Source organism: Diospyros lotus, chromosome 13 (assembly GCF_014633365.1).
Source record: "Diospyros lotus cultivar Yz01 chromosome 13, ASM1463336v1, whole genome shotgun sequence".
Taxonomy (NCBI): Eukaryota; Viridiplantae; Streptophyta; class Magnoliopsida; order Ericales; family Ebenaceae; genus Diospyros; species Diospyros lotus.
In genome coordinates, this window is record NC_068350.1 from 30,164,227 (window position 1) to 30,184,240 (window position 20,014).

General features: G+C 32.3%; 1 protein-coding gene across 1 annotated transcript; it reads right to left on the reverse strand.

The window, feature by feature from the left end:
- Nucleotides 1–2,126: 2,126 nt before the first annotated feature.
- Nucleotides 2,127–4,343, reverse strand: LOC127788284 (WRKY DNA-binding transcription factor 70-like). Its single transcript, XM_052316409.1, has 3 exons — nt 3,966–4,343; nt 3,616–3,720; nt 2,127–2,748 (listed from the first exon to the last, which is right to left on the reverse strand). Exons 1-3 carry the CDS (start codon nt 4,313–4,315, stop codon nt 2,247–2,249), a joined length of 957 nt encoding a protein of 318 aa, XP_052172369.1. The 5' UTR covers nt 4,316–4,343; the 3' UTR covers nt 2,127–2,246.
- Between the last annotated feature and the right edge of the window lie 15,671 nt (nt 4,344–20,014).

Sequence of the window (20,014 nt, forward strand, 5' to 3'; positions counted from 1 at the left end):
AGAGCTTGATTGTTTTCTTTGAACATCACCACACGTGAAAATAATTTTTATTAACAGGTAAGTAATGATGATTCAAGTAATGATGCTAGACATTATTATTAGAAAAATTAAAAAGTTGATATAAATTTGAAAAGAAATAGTAAAAGTTGAAGTTTTCTCTAAAGTGTGTTTGATATGATGAAAAATACATAAAAAATGTTACATCTAAGGAATTGAATTTTATTTTTGGTGTTTGACATATTATATTTTTCATGGAATTGAATTTCATGGTACAATCATTAAAACATGTCTTTACCTCTTTTCCATGAAAAATTCCATCTAAAGGAGAGATAGTTTTTGTTTTCTATGTAAGTTGGAAAATATTTTCTTTTTCACCTAAATGTTATCAAACACACCCTAATGGTGTATTTGATAGCACATATTTACCATAAAAAATGTTTAATCATTTGTAATTATTACACATATATTTTATGGAAACAATCAAACACTTTTAACTTTTCTATGAAAAATATATCTATGGTACAAACATTTAAAGTTTATTTTCATAGAATTCATTTTTCAAGGGAGTGGGGTGATTTTTATTTTTTTGGCAATCATTACCTAGGGGTATTTGATTGCATTATCTAGAATTTAATTCTAGGTAATGATTATCTAGAAAATAAAAACCACCACATTCTTTAGAAAATGAATTTTACGAAAAAAGAAATTTAAATGTTTGTACCATACATAATTTTTTTTATAAAAAAATTAAGAATGTTTGATTGTTTCTATAAAAAAAATATACATAATAATTACACATGATTAGACATTTTATATGAAAAATATATGTTATCAAACAGGGTCTAATAGTAATATACCATCTGCTGTTTAAGGGCAAGGGGGGAATTCAGGTACAAGATTAATATCTCGTTGCACGCTTTTATGTGAGTAATACTAAAATTTTTAAACTGGGAGGGGCCCATATGTAAATGGGTGATCTTAAGAGGGCTAAAGTGAAAAATCCTCATCTCGTGATTTTTGAACGTACGTTGGCATCCAGAAAGGATTAATGGAGAATGATGCTGATATCTAATTGGCAGTCGCCACTGGATTGTCGGGATTTGGCCTTAATTAATGAAACAAACCTGAGCATTTGGGTTTCCACATTTTATATAATTTTTCTGACTTCTGGTGCATGTCACAGGTGCCACCGACCTATAGTGACACAATATTATTGCATCACGCCATTGTAGTAGCTAATGATGCTCCCCCCCGTCACCTTTCCCCAGTTGCATTATTTTATCACCCCTCTAATCTAACTCTAAAGGGCTTCCAGAAGCTATACTCGGTTTTCAAATATTCAATGTATTTTAATGTTTAGAATTTTGATTTTTTATTAAAATTTGGTTTCTCTCTTAATTTTTTGTGAAATTTATATATAGAACTACCGTATATAATTCCCAAGATTAATCTCTTGCTCGTGTCGGGCAACCATCACCCACGTACATCTCCCTCCCTTCTCACCCCCAACCCCTCCCAAGTAGAGGCCATCCCCTTTACATACATGCATACATATAATTTTATATTTTTTTGAATATTATAATAAATTATTAATTTTGATTTATTCAATTAAATTATAGTAATTTTAATAATTATAATTATAATTATAATAATAATTAATAATTCATTTTTTTAATCGTAATAAAATTTATATATATTTTATGTCTTTTTTAATTGTGTTTGTCAAATGAGTATGTAATCGAAACGATCAAATTACTTAAAAGGGTCTTACGTGATTTAATTTTGGGGAGGGAAGGGTGAAATCGAGGATCTAATTGAAGGAAAATTTTAACTCTGTTATTGACTGGACTACGTTAGTGTCGGACAACATAAACGGTTCGATATTTTCAATCTTTTTGATTTTTCAATCTGTTTGATTTGAGTATCTATTCGATTAAATTGGTTCGATTTTAAAAAAAAAATTAATCTATTCAATTTGAGTAATTCGATCGATTCGATTATATTCATATACTGACCTGACCTATACTGGGGGGAAAGAGGAATTGGGTGAAAATGGGGGTGTGTGTACTCGGGTGATAGTGAGGAGGAGGGCTTGCGTCGAACAATATAAAAATGCCTCGTCGAAATACATAAGAATGCCTGGTGGCGCGAGCTGGAGATGAATCCTCATATAATTCATGCTCGTCTATTTGCAATACATTTAATTATGGAAGAGGTACAGAAAACTGATAAGCATTCACTTAGACTCAAATTAATCCAAATAAATTATCAAACTCAACGTCCTCCACAGCTATATCCATATCCAATCCCTCGTACCCCTCAGAGGACCGCGCCGACGAGGCCCCGAATGGTTCCAACACCGCCGTGACATTTCCACCGCCATTATCGAGCTGTGAGGGCAGCAGAGTATTGTCCGACGACGGTGATGCTTGGTTCGGCAGTTCAATCCAACTCGACTTCTTTTCCTTGCTTTCTTGTTGATTTATGAAGGAGGTGGCCGGAAAAAATCTCTCCGGGGGCGGCGTGTTTGGGCTGGTGGTTGACCTAAAGCTAATTAGGACTGAAGTGTTGGGTTCCAGACGAGCAGAATCGATGATGATGCGAGGAGAATTATGAATGGGATTATTCCAGCAAGTGTGGCTGCCATGGTAGGTGGTTATGAACATTGGAGGATTATCTTCGGTTTGCTGCACCTGCTTCCTAGCTTCGCAACCCTTTTCGAACTTGTGGGTGCACCTATAGTAGTTCCTGGAAATATCATCAAATTCAGAAGTTAGTATGCCTTATGCTTAATTCCAGGAAAAAAAAAACAAAAGAAAATCAACAAGTAGCTAGGTTCCAAATTTTGTAATTTGCAAAAGAAACAAATGATAATAGGCGTCATTTCAAATCCTTTTATTCTTTTTTAAGTATAAATCCATAGTAGATTTGGACATAAATATAAATGCTTCATATAATTTGATATCAAAAGAATGGATTCTAATCCAATTTAGATTTGGACCCAACAAAATAAATGAATTTAAAACGATAGGATTTGATATAATTCAAGACCTCGTTTAAAATCTCTATGATTGTATATTCGGAAAGAGAGATTTTCAAATGATTTGATCTGAAATTTAAGATTTAAAATTTAAGCTTAGATTACATTGGGATAAAGAGTTTCAAAAGATGATAGCTGTTTTATGAATACAAATTCATTTAAACATCAATCAATTATCTACTAGTTCAATTCATCCTGTCAAATCATCAAAGTACATATCATTAGGTCACTGCAAATAAAAATCAAAGGAAATACCAGCAAAAAAAAAAAACAAAGAAAATTAATATTAAGTTGGAGAAAAGTTTGCTAAAAACATGAATTAATTGAATCCTTGATCTGAGGGTTTCAGAGCCTTTGCCTTTGAACTGATCTCTTTTGAAACTAATAATTTAAGATACCATTCAAAGGTATCATTTCAAATTCTCCAATTGCATGAGTTGGAATTGAAATAGATTTAAACCCGTATCTAAATTAATGCTTCTAACAAACGTATATATAAAATCATAAATTCCAAATGACAGTCCAAAGAGAAATGAAAGAGAAATGGTATCTGTTGTGGGTTATTGAAGTCCAACCTGGGGTGTTTGGTATTGAGGATAACTTTCTGTCCATATTTCCTCCATGTATAGCCGTCGGCGACTGAAGTTCGGGTAACCTTTGTCCATGCTTCCCCAGTCCTTCTGCATATTTATGACATATATATATATATATATAATTCCAATCATTTGCTTTTCTCAGCTTATTAAATTTGAGATCAACACTTCCAACCCTTTTTGCTATTAACAACTCAAGAGAATATATTTCGTGAAAATTACTATTAAAACTGTTTATGAAAAACTCAATCCCAACGCCAAGCGTAGTTGGAAAAAAGGAGAGGAAAACGAATTACAAAAAAAAGTATCTTCATGGTGTTTAAAAATATCACCTTCTCTTGTGGCTGTCTCTACGGTTTCCCACGGTGGAGCTCAGGCAGTTCTCGCTGGAACCCTCAGAGTTCCAACCGTCCCACCACGGCGAACTTCCAAACGAGTAGTTGGCCGGAATTTGAGAAACCTCGTTGGCTGCACTTTGCTCCTCCAACATTATTGAAATAGTCTGCATAAAGGATTGTGAAATCCTCACGACGAGGTCCTTGGCGGCGGCCATAGATCGAGCGTCGCCACAGCCAAGGGTTGATCTGAGCTGGATTGCGAGTTGGCGGCCCAGAATCAGCTCTTGAATAGCTTTTCCGGCGGCGGCGGAGGCTGAGTACTTTTCTGGCCAAGAAGAGTCCATATCCAGATGGAGTTGACTTACCTTTGGCTCTAGATCTCTACGAGCTGGGGTTTATATTTATATATATATATGTAATAATAGACAGCAGCAATCTATGCCCATTTGCCAGGAAGAAGATAAAAATTTTAAAATAAAACAGGTCATTACGCTGTGAAGGAAGTCCAGCCGCCTTGCGCGTTCTGCACCCTTTGACGAAAGTTGATACGTTTGAGAATTTTTTATTATAAATAATAGTATTATATTAAAATTTATCAAAAAGAGACATTTTTACTAATGAGACTTGATGCAATGTATCGCTACACTAAAGGTTAATTTTCAATGACGACTAGATCCAACTATCACAAAACGAGACATTTCTACTAATGACCTCCTCCTTTCACTAGTGGTTGTTTCTTCATTCGAGTAAAAAATTTTCATAAATTAGAACACTTTAGCGACTCTCTTGTCTTTATCTCCACTAATAATTCACTTTAGTGGGGAAGTTAAAAGAATTAATGACTCCCGAAAAAACTCTACTATTCTGCTATTTTGAATCGTGTAGTAATTAAAAGTTGGCATTACAAATGTCAACTTTATATAAAATGATGGTTTAATTTATGAGTATGTTTTATTCACACTAAGTTATTATTTGGGGAGTAGCCGAATATTGTCATCACAAATGACATTCGCACGAATGTATCTTATAATGCCTAAGTCAAATGAATTGATGGTTTCAGAAAGCACTCTACTTCTCTGATATTTTGAACTGCTTAATAATTGGGGGTTGACATTACAAATGCCAACTTTCATGTAAAATGATGGTTTAATTCGAAGTAGCTAGATATTGGCATCACAAATGTGAACATTCATGCGAATGTACCTTATAATGCTTAGAGAAGTCAAATGAATTTATGATTCTAAAAAATGTTCGTGTTCTCTTCAAGTATTTTTAGGTGAGTACTGGGTGTTAGTATCATAAATGTTAATATTCGTATCAAAAGCCTTAAAGTGCTTAAGGAAACTTGACAAGCATAGTTTGGGAGTTTGCATTTTTCTAAGTGCGCGCAATCTTTTGAAGATGTCATTTGATATCTGTAAATCGATGTTTATTGTTTTTTTTTTCTATTTTTTGGTCAAAGGTACGTTCTTTATTTGTTAAATTAGATTCATTCTTTTTAGTTTTCATTGTGGGGATTGGGGTATCCCCTAGTCTAAAGCTATAGATGTTTTGAAGTTTTGTTTCAATGAAATCTTACTTACAAGAAAAAAAAAAAAATTCAATTTAGTGATAGCTGATATGTATCACAAAAGGATGTATGTTTTTTTATGTTTGAATTGATTATTGTTGGATTGGTACACTTATGTCACCACACATCCAAGAAAGGGCTGAATTGGGTGCTTTAAAAATAAATTGAGTTTTACAAACTTTTTGCTTGACAATTGGTTTTACTGATATTACGTATGGATTAAGATTTGCAAAGCTTGAAAAATTGAAAGTAAAGAATGAAGTAGACATAATGATTTATTGTGATTTGACAACCTATCTACACCCATTCCTTTAACAATCTATTAGAGATTTTTCAAATTCATTAAAATCTCCTATTTAAAATCAAGTAGGTTCTCTAGCAATCGGTTATGAAATTACAATCTATACTTGCACCCAAATATGCCCTCTAGCAAAACTACTAGGAAATACAACAAAGATTACAATGGAAAAGATCTGAGAGTTGAATTTCTTAATTACAATATCTCTCTAAAAATTACATATAACCTTGTTTGAGAGAAAATTTGAAAGATTGAGCACTTATAGGTTTCTCCCATGCTTTGAATTAATTAGCCATTTCAAGAGCCATTGGGAGCATTTAATACCTATAAAAAAATTTATGTTTTAATGTGTTAATGAAGAAATTGTTGACGGTCTTTAAAACTAGTCAACTATTTCTATTGGGAATTTGAAAATCTCTTATAGCTTTGCACAAACTTTTGACATCTTTAGAAAAATAGTCAACTTTTTTAAAAATCAATTATAATGCCCTGTTTTCCCAAAACGAGCATTACCTCAAGATTTCAGAATTTTTTTTTTCCAACATCAGACACATAACATAAGTTTCCCAATATATATACCCTCATTATAATCATTTCCCGACAATCCCATTTATACATTCTTAGCATATTAAAATTTAAAAATTAATAGACTAAAATAGATATTATCAATCACATCAGCGGAAGTAAGATCTAAACCTCAATGATATATAACCAACAAATTTCATTTACAGTTAAATAACCAAATCGATGTTTCATATCAAAATATTACATAACATTTGAACATCGTAATCATAAACAAAGACCTATGAAAACTAAATATAACAGTTACATGTCGACGACATCCTTTCCCTTGGCGCCACTGCTTTTATCTAGAACGTTTGAATATTCCAGGGATATAGTTCAAATTAGATACTAGATCATCTAAGTGAGAGTTCAAAAATATTTTCATGAAGATATGAAAAATCATATATAAAACCGACAAATCCTGACATGCCCCAGCCTAAAAGAATACCACATAGCACTTAGCTCTAACTAGAGAAAACGCAATCTCTCTAAAGGTGACACGACCACATCAACTCATTGGCAAACACAATCCTACTTAAGAGGGACAACTTCGACATATGAATCTGGGAATCACCTTATTGTCATTCTTAGGCATTACGCTCATACTCAAAAGCATTCCAAAACCCAACCCAATGCAACTCTAGCCCCAAGAGTATCACATCAGCACTATCCCCGGAATCAACGACACCTAGGCATTAATGCTATTGCTCAAAAGAATCTGGGGTGGTGTCCACTCTCAGCCCTGCCACTTGAGCCAACAACCGGGGTGGTGTCCACTCTTAGCCCTACCACTTGAGTACCACAGGGTGAAGTCCGTCTCAACCCCGTCCCAAATGGGTCACATAGCAACAATCCTCGACACGCATCCCGAGTGTTGTCACTTAAGGGCCACATCACAGGTTAACAACCCACGTCCCACATGAACAACATATAACATGCCAATGCCGAAAATCATAACATGCATAACATAAAATCAACATTTCAATGTATGCAATTTATCGTACGAAATTCAATGCATGTGTAAATAATCGTTTGGACGAACCATCACACAAAACCAACCACTCACGATAAATCAAAAGTGATCAAAAGTAACAAGAATATGCATAGAAATTGGATTGAACAACTCACAGAAAACCATACACATGCCACAAACAAGTTTTTTCGATAGAACCATTTACCTTGGGGCTAAGTTTAATATTCCTCGAAATGCATGCCCAACCTTGATTCTCGTGCCAGGCGCTCTATAATTCAATCTTGAGTTTCAACGATACCCTAGACATCATATGCATTCAAAGGAAAATCAATATCTATTTTCTCAATTTTCTCATAATTTTCCTCTAATTTCTTCATATTTTTCTCTCAATAATTTCAAGTAAATATCTCTTCAAGTATTTTTCCAATTTTTTCTCCACAAAAATTCATAAAACAATATCTATAAGCCTCTGGAATTTTCTGGAAATTTTCCAGAATTTTCTCCTATTTTCTCAAATTTCCATAATTTCTTTTCCTTGAGAAAATTTATTTCTCATTGATTTCCTTCGAATATCCTCAATGAAAAATCACCAAAACTCATAAAATAAATTCATTATCCTTCTGAAATTTTTTGATAAGTTTATAAAAATCCTTCATATTTATTTTCCATTTACATTTCCTTTCAAAAATCCAAATAATTATCTCCTCAAGAAATTTCCAAGATAAAAATTCATCAAAATAAACTATTAATTTTTCTTGAATTTATGGATATTTTTTAAGAATTTTATTTTCTTTAATTCTATTTTTTCTCAAATTTTCTATATTTTCAGTATTTAAAAAATATATAAATTACCTCCGGTCATCTTCTCCGGCGAGGACACACCAAAAAGTCAAAGCGACGATACCAGGTTGTTCCTCTCCCTTAGTCGATCCCAATGGTACCTTTCTTTGTCGGAAAACACTACTGGAAGTCCTCCGATTTGGCCGAAAACAGCCAGCCCAAGCCATCCGCCACCGAACTCCAACAAACCAAATTGACATTTGATTCGAACTCCGATCAACACGAAACTTTCCAGATTAGCTGTCCATAGTCTCATGACCAAAATTCCCTTATTAGATCCTTCGATCAATCACTCTACAACCCGATTTAAACACTCTCGCAATATGTATATATATATAGGCGGCCAAATATATATATGCGAAAACACCCCCTATACTACTCAAAAAACTCTCAAAATTTCTAGAATTGCTTCTCACAACCTGGGGAACAAAAGCCCCTTATCCCTGACCTCTGATTTGCTTATAAATGTGAGAAATTCGAAGTAAATTTTTTTATGCAAACCCTGGACCAACACTCGGCTGTTTATAGCCAAATTAGTTCGTTTTTCGACCAATCAGAGGCCGTTGCTTCTCCCTTACGCGACCTTGGCCCATGCTTGGTTATGCCCTGTCGAAGTATAGCTGTCCCATTGCTGAATTTGCCTTCCACGATTTGCGGTAGATGACCATGCCTCAAATTGCAAATTTTGATTTTTTTTTTTAACCATAACATCTTTTATTAAAAATAACTATAATTTATACTAGACATTCTCAAGACGCTCGTCAATAATATATCATTTCTTTTAAATATCTAAATTTTGAGGCGCTCCCTAACAACAATTTAGTTTTCAGCCCGAATTGAAACTGTATCAAAAATTAACTTCAATCCAATTTATTTTGATACTGAAAATCCTATCTCATGAGGCTTAGCAATGACATATTATTTTCCTTTGAAATCTCATTCTCGGGACATTCCCTGCAGTCGATTCGGCGATTTATTTTTACCATCAAGTCACTTTTCGATATTTTAAACTCATCTAAATTACATGGCAATTTCATGAAGATTTGGGATATTACATCAATTGATAAATTTAGCAACTTGTCGACAGTTTCATGAAAAGGTAGATTGTTTTAACAAACAAGTTGAAAATTTTGAAAAATTTTCAACATATTACAATGACGGTCAACATTTTTTGAAATTACACAAAAATTGCAAAGAGTGAAAATGCCATGTTGACAATTCATAAGAACGGTTGATTGTTTTTGCTTAAAGGCAAAATAGGTCGACAAATTCATCAAATAGGTCGATAGTTTTGCCTTGATTCAACAACCTATTTTTAAAGGCACAAAATGGTTAACAATTTTTTTAACATGGTTGACTGTTTTGTCTTTGTGATTTAAAAGGGTGTTTATGTTTTTGAAATAATTTTGACACTCTTCTTAATACATCATTTGATTTCAAAATAAATCTTCTTCCAAGTTAAAAATTTATGCCGAAAATGATTTTTGCATGTATTGAGAATAAATCTATCATTTGGTATTATTTGGATTTTTTATTTTCAATGTCTAAAGATGTGAAATATATTTTATTTTCGAATTCAAAAGATATAAATGTTTTCATCATCAAAATATCGTCAAAAGCAAAAGAACAATTACTACTAATAGTTGTCTTTTGTGAAGACCATTTATACAAAAACACGTTTTTTTATGAGTTGATTTGATGACCACTAATAATGTAGTTAGTAAGAGTTAATACCCATCACAACTCACATATTCTTTGTGATAATCAATCTAGTTGTCATTATTACTTATAGACTATGACTATTTTAATTGTCACAAATGATTCTTTAGTGACAGGTTTACTTTTGGATCACTAGTGTTTCATTACAAGAAAACATGGGATTAGAGACGGATTTTTTGAGTCTCTAAATCTATCTCAAACTTTAGATGAATTGAAAATATTAATTTATAAAGAATAATTTTTTTATTTATAAATTAAATAGATTTATTTAAATTAAAGTCTAAATATATTTATTTAAATTCTAAATATATAAATTAATATATTTTATGTGCATAAAATATAAAATGAAATATATATAAATGTAAACTAAATATATAAGAATTTATGAATTAAAATATATATTAAATGTATAATAATTAACTATTGGTAATATTTATTAAATGTGTACAAAATGTAAACTACTTCCATAATGATAGATGTATCATATGTCTATGTTCATTTATATTTTTATATAAAACATATACTACATTTTAATATTATAATACTCTATAAATAAAGTAATTGTTTAAAATATCATTTGTATATCTTACATAAGAAATTAAAATTTATCATTACACAAAACTTAAACTTAAAACTGCTTCTAACATATATTTAGTGGTTAATGATAAATTTTTTAAAGTCTACATGAGTAATTACTTAAATTCTAAATATATACATAAATATATTTCATGTGCATAAAATATAAAATTAAATATATATAAATATAAACTAAATATGAAAAAATTTATAAATTAAAATATAATTTAAATGATAATACACTAATTAACTATTGCTTCTAGTGTATTAGGACAACTGTAGCTGACATTAGGAGACGTTATTTTTGTTCTTTCACTCAGTATACTTTGAGTTATGCTATAATTAATTAATTATTTACTTCAAAATCTAAATTACTAGATATTTTTTTTCTTCCATTATAGTTTAGTAGTACTTAACGTGTTGATATTTCTATTTTTAAACATAAGTATGCTTTTTTCTTTCCCCCTAATTAGTTATCACTTAGAATAGAAACATCAATTTTATAATAAGTTTTTGAATTAAGAATAACAATAGATCAAACATAATCGGGTACACTTCTCTTTATATATAGTATTATCTTTATGAAACATTTATTCATTCAATAATATATTTAGTATTCTATTTGGTACTTAATTAATTTAAGGATAATGTCAATTATTTTCTTTAGTGCAATGGTTAACTATCAATAAATGCATTGTGTTTGATTAATCCTAAATATATAAATTAACTTAAATTCATATGGTTGAGATGATATGAAATTTAAAAATATAATATAAGTCAATTACATTATCAAGGTTGACTCTTTTTGTTATTAACATATTATTCAATATTTGACGTGCTCATTTTTTTCAAAGCAAAAGAAAGAAAAATTAAAATTAAGTGTTTAATATTAAATCTCCTCATTTTACAAGTATGAAAGAAGATTTTTATTTGTACATGACATTTTCACACAATATAGTTTTAAAAAATGAAGAAAATATAAAAGATTGTTCATTTATAGAAAATAAGATTAGCTTACGAAATAGATAAAATCAATAATTAAAAATAATTTCCTAATAGAAAACAAAAACTATAGAGTTTATTCAAGTTAATATTAGAGTATATTAATAAAAAATAAACACAAAAATTAGAATAGCTACAATAATAATAGTATTATAACATAAACATTAATATTAAAGATTATTTATTTATGAATAATTTAAAGTTGTTAATTATTTAAATAAATAATAAACAAATTAAGATTATTTATTTAAATATTTAATTTATAATAATATGTTAATTTGTTTAATCTAATATAAGATAATTAAATATTAATATTATTTTAAAATTTTTAAATAATCTAATATTAGATTATTTGTTAATTTATTTATTTAAAAATTTAATTAAATAATCTAATATTAATATTTTATATTAAATAATATTTATTATTTAATATTCTAATATTAAAAATTTGTTTAATTTATAAACAAAATTATTTCTAAACAAAGATTATTTAATTTTATTAATGATAATCAAATTAACATTAGACAATCAAATTTATTAACAAATTTGTCTATAATATTAACAACAATATTATATCAAATCTCCAATTCCCTTTTTCTCTCCACTAAATTCCCAAATCCATAACTCTCTCTCTGTAGCGGCCCTCTCCCGAATCATCCCGGTAGTATAGGAAATCCGAAAAGAGGTCGTCACAAAATGGATACAAGAACAATAAACTCAAAATAAATACCATATTATTATTATTATTATTATTATTATTATTATTATTATTATTATTATTATTATTTTTTACTTGCTCACTAATTATCAGGAACCAAAATAAAACCTCTCCACTTTTGTTCACTATCAATAAGAGCTCAAAATAAATATTACACATCATTTACATTATCATCTTGGGCTTACTGCCCATACATTTTCCAAATGAAATGGCATTAAGGTTCTTACAACAAATTGAACCATTTATTTCCTGCCCTCAACATTACACTCGTGAATCTTGAGATTGGCACATCCCTATACATATCTAAATCCTGGCTCTAGGCTCATTGGACTCGCCCTCAGCAATAACTTATCCCTTACCTGGAATGACAAGAATAAACAAGGTGAGCCACAAGACTCAGCAAGTATTTATTACAACAAATAAATCAATAGAGTCAAGGCATGGATAAATCAAAGTGGAATAGACCCGACTTTCCAAGTACGAGTAGCATTTCCTATTAGATCCCATCATTATGCTCATTCCCATACCATTGTCATTATGCATTTTATGCATCATTTCATTTCCCAAGCATTATGATCATTCCCATGCCATTGCCATTATGCATTTCATGCATCATTTCATTTCTCAATCATTATGCTCATTCCCATACCATTGTCATTATGCATTTTATGCATCATTTCATTTCTCATGAATATATAATTTTCCATACAGCATATCGGCCCTCAAGGCCTTTCATTCACATGCATGCATACATATACATAGAAAAATCATTTAACCATTCACTTGGCTTGAACATCGCCTACCAGGTTTATGGCCACCTTACCCGCGTCAGGCGCTCTTTAGGATATCATTTTCTCACCCCGCGGTACATAGTCGCCGCACAAAATAATAAATGCACAAATAATAATGCCATGCAATGCTCATGTAGGTTTCAAGTAAACATATCAAACATGCTTCATTATTAGCAATGTTTTCCTCATAATCATCATGCAGACTTAAACATTTCAAGATTATATCCTCACATGAACCAATGATATTTTCACCACGTGATTTGACATCATTCATTGAGATTCATTTCCATACCATAAATAATAATACCATGTAATGCTCATGAAGGTTTTCAAGTAAACATATCGACATGCTTCATTATTAGCAATGTTCTCATCATGTTCATCATGCGTACTTAGACATTTCAAGATTATATCTTCGCATGAGTTAATGGTATTTTCATCACATGATTTAGCATTATTCATTGGGATTCATTTTCATACCATTTCTCAAGGTCAAACAAGTTGATTACATGAATTCACCATTAAAAACTCATGATTTTCATTTTTAATTCCCACCATTAATTAACTGCCCCATTTTTGAAACACTTACATATCCACGAGATGATTTTTGAAGCCAACTAAAACATCACAAGAGCTTTGGGGAAGAATTACAAGCATTAGAAAAGAATTGGACCAAAAAGAAAGAATCAATGTATTCTGTTGGTTGACCGAATGAAAGAGTTAGTCAACCGACTAAGTACTTAGTCAACCGATAAAGAAGACTTGGTCGACTAAATAGGGACTTGGTCGACCAAGTAAAAACACTTGGTCGACTAACAGAAACTTAATTACCCACTTGGTCGACTGACTAAAACACTTGCTCAACTAACAGCCTGTTTGGTCAACCGACTGAAACAGTTGGTCGACTAACAGAAGCTAAATTACTCACTTGGTCGACTGACTAAAACACTTGGTCGACCGATTGAAACATTTGGTTGACTAACAGAAAAAAAAACATATACTTGGTCGACTAACAAAGAATAAAACACATACTTGGTCGATCGATAGAAATACTTAGTCGACTAATAGAGAACAAAACACATACTTAGTCGACTAACAGAGGCCTGAAACTTAAAAATAACAGCGATAACCCACAAAACTCAACATCCCAAGCAAGATACACCAAACCTTGTTTCTCTAACATTCCTAATCAATCAAGTGTCATTCCTTTGGGAATTTAGGGTGAATTAGACCCTAACGAAAACTCTCAAAAAGACCTATCGATGACAAAACACAAGAGTTTAACGGAATGAGAAAGTAATCCACCAATTAATATAGGCTCACGATTATATCTTCTAAGAAAATAGAAGATTCGAAGTCAAGGAACCAAGAAGGAAACCAACTTGACCCAAGAGGAAAAAGAACCCAAAACTTACATTAACAAGGAAAGTCAACACGGACTTGCATTGAAACAACATAGAAGGAACAATAACTTGCATTTAGAATGAGAACTTGCCTTAAAAAGAAACAAGGAGGTAAGTGAACTTGCCATGTAAAAGAAATAGAGAATAAACTTGCATAACCAAAAAGAAATGCAAGAAGAACTTGCCTTAATGTTGCTCGATCCAAAAGGAAGAACAACCAACTGCAACTTCCAACTTGGAGCTTCAATGAAGATTGACAATGGAAGAAGAAGAAGAAGAAGAAGAAGAAGAAGGCCGATTGGGAAAAGATGGAAGGAAAAAGAAAAAGATAAGAAAAAGAAAGAAGCATAGGGGAGGGATAGGCGCCAATCAACTTTCTAACCACCCCCTTGGCCAAATTACAACTTTGCCCATCTATTTTACACACACACCACAACTCATTAGACTATTTTGGTCTTTTGCCTCTTTTTCTTTTCTTTTTTCATTTTCCTTTTTACTCCATAACACTCATAAATTCATTTATAATAATACCCATTTATGAAATTCCCATTTCACCATTACTTTTCACACACACAATGAACAACATCAAGCCTTCATTAGACTTTTCATAATTCATTCATTTTGATTAATTAAAATACACAAAACTTTATGCTCATGGGCCCAATGCCCATTTCATTAGCCCAACACAATAGCTCCAATATATATATTCTTAGGCCCAAAGGCTTCACAACCTCATTCTTAAATAAAACACAACCCAAAATAAATGGTTTCAACCCAAGTTTTCTTTAAAAGCCCGATCCCTTAAATTAGGCACCTCACAATATTTATAACATCTAATTCCTGAGGCTAATTTATCACACATAGTGGATCATAATTCCAATAAAACTCTAGACCTAGTAACGGGTCGTTACACTCTCACTTTTTCCTACTCCATTTTTTTCTACTCACTCTTGTTATCGACGCATGAAGCCCATTATCATTGCTGTTAACCTCAACCACATTTGACTGTACATCGCTGTCACATCTAGTCATTGTCGCTCCTCTTTTGGTTCTTCCCCTCTTTTCTCTTTTTCTTCAAAGCTTGCTTCTGTAAATCATCATTTTTGTGAAATTCGATCATTCAATCTTAGATCCGACCATATTTTCATCGTGAAAGCAATCCTAATCTATAAGAAGGTAAGTCCATTAGTTTGATCAACCTTATTTCCAGCATAGATATATGATATATATACTCATATAAGTACAAGTTGGGTTTGACTAAAAATTTAAGTTTAGATTTATGGAGATTCATCCGTTCGATCTTGTTGGTTTTTGGATATGTTGGCTGATAGGGATAAGCGTGTCGGGTGGATGCCTACAATCGTCGGAAACCACTGGTCACAATGGCCGGTGGTGACTGCCAATGCATTATTTAATTTTGTCCAAAAATTAAAAATTAGATCTATAAAAATTTGACCATTAAATTTGTCTCATTTTTGTGTATGCCAATCCTCTTGACTTGGGGTTTTTAATGATAGGCTCTGATCATCGAAATATCTAACTAGTGGTGGTCGTTGGTGGTTGTTGGCGGCAACGATTGTTCTTGTTTTCAATATTTTTGTTTTCATACCTCTTGTATTTTTTTTAAATCAATTAAATATTTTACTTGTCCTGCTCTCTATTGTCAAGTTATTTTATGATACAACTAAAATCAATAACAAAATTCAATGTTTTTATTAAATCGTAATAAAATTCAATAACATATCAATAACAAAACTCAATGTTGGTTTAAGTTATACTTCATTTGATTTTTTTTTATGTTAAACTTGACTTCGATCATGTTTTTATTTACCAAATTATTCTTAATACTTTAGTCACAATAAGATTAGAATATATGTTTTATTTAAAATTAAGGTTAAAAGACTAATTTGTCCTTGACCACATACATGCTAATGACCAGTCTTAATTGATACTTTTATTTTTTTGAGCTAATTAAAAATTCTTGAACTTTTAAAAGGAGTTAATTTTTCATATTCGTAGTTGACGGGACAAGCGAGTCTTCAGATTTGAAAGCCCATTTAGCTTTCCGCGTTTTGTATTTGCTTATTTAACAAAGACCTTGTAATTTGAACTTGACATGCTTCCATTTATTTAACCGTGAACAAAAGTGAGCAAATATTCAAATATTTTGCTACAAAGAAGAGATGAAAACAAAATATAAAATTATTTCCAAATCAATCTAAACTATTCTCACAAAACCAAATTTCATATACATAAAAATAATTATAAAGATGGTGAAAATTAGCCCCCAAAGCCATAAATCGAGCGATCGAATGAGTAATATGTCGATATTAATTCAGTAGATTGAGAGTTCGATCATTGCCCTCCACTAAAGTCAAATGCTTAATTTGTGATTTATCTCTATTGACGTAATTAAGAACACAAATACCGAGAACAACACAAGAACGATCATCCCAAGTAAAAATCAACACTAAATAATCTAATTAAAATCTTCTTTACTAGGAAATGTATTAAATTTGAACTTCAGTGGAGAAAGTTAAAACTACCCCCAAAGCTATAGGTCGAGCGATCGAATGAATAATATGTCGATGTTAATCCAATAGATTGAGAGTTCAATCTTTGTCATGTACAAAGGTCAAATGCTCAATTTATGATTTACCTTTATTGACGTAATTGAGAACACAAACACCAAGAACGACATAGGAACGATCATCCCAAGTAAAAATTAACACTAAATAATCTAATCAAAATCTTCTTTACTAGGAAGTGTATTAAATTTGAACTTCAGGGGAAGGTTCTTAATCTGCATGATGATTCATGTGCTGTAATGTGCGCCTCGTTCAACTCTTGATGTCATAGTGGGCCAAGCCTTTGAATTGAATTGAAGAAGTGGAGTCAGCAACATTGCTTCAACTTTAGATATTTACCATAAACACCCCTCAACTCTAACTTTATTTCTGTGCTTAAATCAGTTTCAAATTTAAAAATGGCCTATTAGCCAAAAATCCAAACCTTTTTAGATTTTTGCGATTTTATATTAAAGTTTTAATTTTGTCAATAAGGTCTCGATTTGATCAATTAGTTGTAATTTTATCCACGACCTGGATTTGATTTGAGAGACGTCCAAGACTTGCCTCTCGAATCTTGGCTGCACTCCCTAACCAAATATTGCTTCGAGAGAATTTGGCGGTCTGAGCTTTGGAACAAAGATGACTCCCAGTCAAAGAAATCAAAGAGATCAAAACCTCAACAAAAACTTATGTTCACGTCCACGAAGAATGTAAGGTTTCTGATCGAGGAAGGATTGCGGAAATGTAGCAATAGTTGAATATGGGAATCAAAATGAGTGCTTGATGGCGTTTCTAGGGATTTTGAGCACCTTTTTTCGGGTGGATGGTATCGGGCTCCAAGCCCTTGACTAGAAAGTGTTGTGCGCAATATGGAACGAGATGGTAGCGATTAACAGCTCAATGGAAACGCTGAGGTGGAGCCAGAAAATCGTCGATCAAGGAACCCTGGCCTGGCAAGCAATCCGACAGGGAATATGGCCTTGAGATCGAGAGGGAATGTGAATCCAAACTTAGTGTCGGACAAGTCAGATTGGATCTGGATTCTGAAACTTTTCAGGTAAGTGATACAAAAGTTAGGCGAAAAACAAGGACGGTGATAATGGAAGACAACGACAAGCAATGATGTTAGGTTAGATGTGATGACTGATCTAGAAATTGGGGGTGGTGATGGAGACCAATCTAGAAAGCCGAATATAAAAATTTAATGGTCAATCGTTGACGTAGATAAGGCCAACTTAAGCGATCGATGGTGAGGAGAGGCAAATCCTAATCTAATAGCCATTTAAAAATTGATTGGTTTAAAAGTCAAAAAAAAGAATATAATTAAATAATTTTTTTTAAAAAAAATAATAATAATTTATCCGAAATGCGGAGCCATAATCAAAAGAAAATAAGAAATATTTAACATTTTTTATTGTAATTATTTTATTAAGGTAATTAGTGCGAAGTGATAGCTTTGACTCGTTCTTCATTACTAGTAATTTGCGGTCAATGAGCCAATTACCTGGCACCGACCTTATACGTAGAGAATATTTCTCTTGTCTCTTTCCCTTAATATATGGTGCTATACTCTTATTTTAAAGTGTATATTCTTAGTCTCATAGTCAAGTAAATTCAAAACGACCAAAAAGGGGCGACTTGTCAAAATTATAAAAATAACAGGATTTATTTATTTTAACCCATAAAATTAACAGGTTTATCACTTATCACTGTTTGTCTCGATAGGTTTCTCATTCATCAAAAGCCTCTTGATCATTAAGAGTTTCTTGTTCATCAGAGGTCACTCATTCATTAGGGCATTTGATCGTCTTCAAGACTACTAATCATTTGCATCCATACCTCTAGGTTAATTTCCAGATCATTTTCTTCCATACTCTCATGTCTCTTGGTCATCATCGCATAGGATTATCAAGATCACCTTTCCAACATTACAAATTAATTGTTGTATTAAGGCAATAACAATTTTCGTCGTTTATGGGAAACAAAACAAAAAGTCAAACAAGGATCACTATTGATGGCAAACGCTAGAGGCAACCGACGAACTTTCTCTTAAGGTGTGGAGACTTGCTTACCTCTGTGACTCTCATCACTTGATGGGAATGCACCTACCTTCGCTAAACTCTCAGCAACAAGAGAGTATTCAGTCAACTCCCTGGATCCCCAATAGTAGATGGGGACTCAGCCACCTCCACCAGACTTCCAACACCTGGTTAATCAGTATGGGCATCATGATTAGCCCAACACTTCATAGTAGGCTCCACCCACAGTCTCTTGGGAAGAATATGAAACGCTGCGAGAGTAACATATTGGGGGAATGTAAGAAGTACGAGACATAGCGAGGATACTTCAAAACATAGTCCCTAATGTGGCGTTACGACACTGGAGAGATTCATACTAGTGACTGCCTCACCAAGGAAAGTTCAGCTAAGAGATGAAAAAATCTATTCTTATGGGGAAGCTACACCTGACACTCAGTCTTGGTCCTCTCATCATAGAGAAAATCAATCAAAACTCCTGCCACGAGGAACTAATGCCTTTCTACAACAAAGGGGTGCCCTAGAAAAATCAAAGCTTATAGAAAATAACCTATATGCCAAAAAACTCGAATAATTCCTGAGAGTCTCCCAGGGTGAGAGTCCCCCAAAGCCTCCGGAGAGTCTCTTAAGGTGGTCAAGCCTCTACATTGCATAGGCTGAAGATTCCCTCAAGAGTCATCTAGGCCTAAGTTGTAATATCCCACATCGAGCAATATGGAGAATCAGAACAACTTATCTTAATGGGCCTATGGGAACTTCCCAGAGATCACCTGTAGCCGCCCCTAGCCAGGGACTCACAACAAAGATGACATAAATGCTAAAACCCATTAAAACATTACATATCCTCCTTGATATTAACAACAGAAACTACACTCATACATTCTTGCTCATAGACAAACACAATAGTGTCCTCATGCTCACACAAATAAGAGCAACTCAATATTACACACCACATCAGGGTCTATAAACCCACCATATCCCCT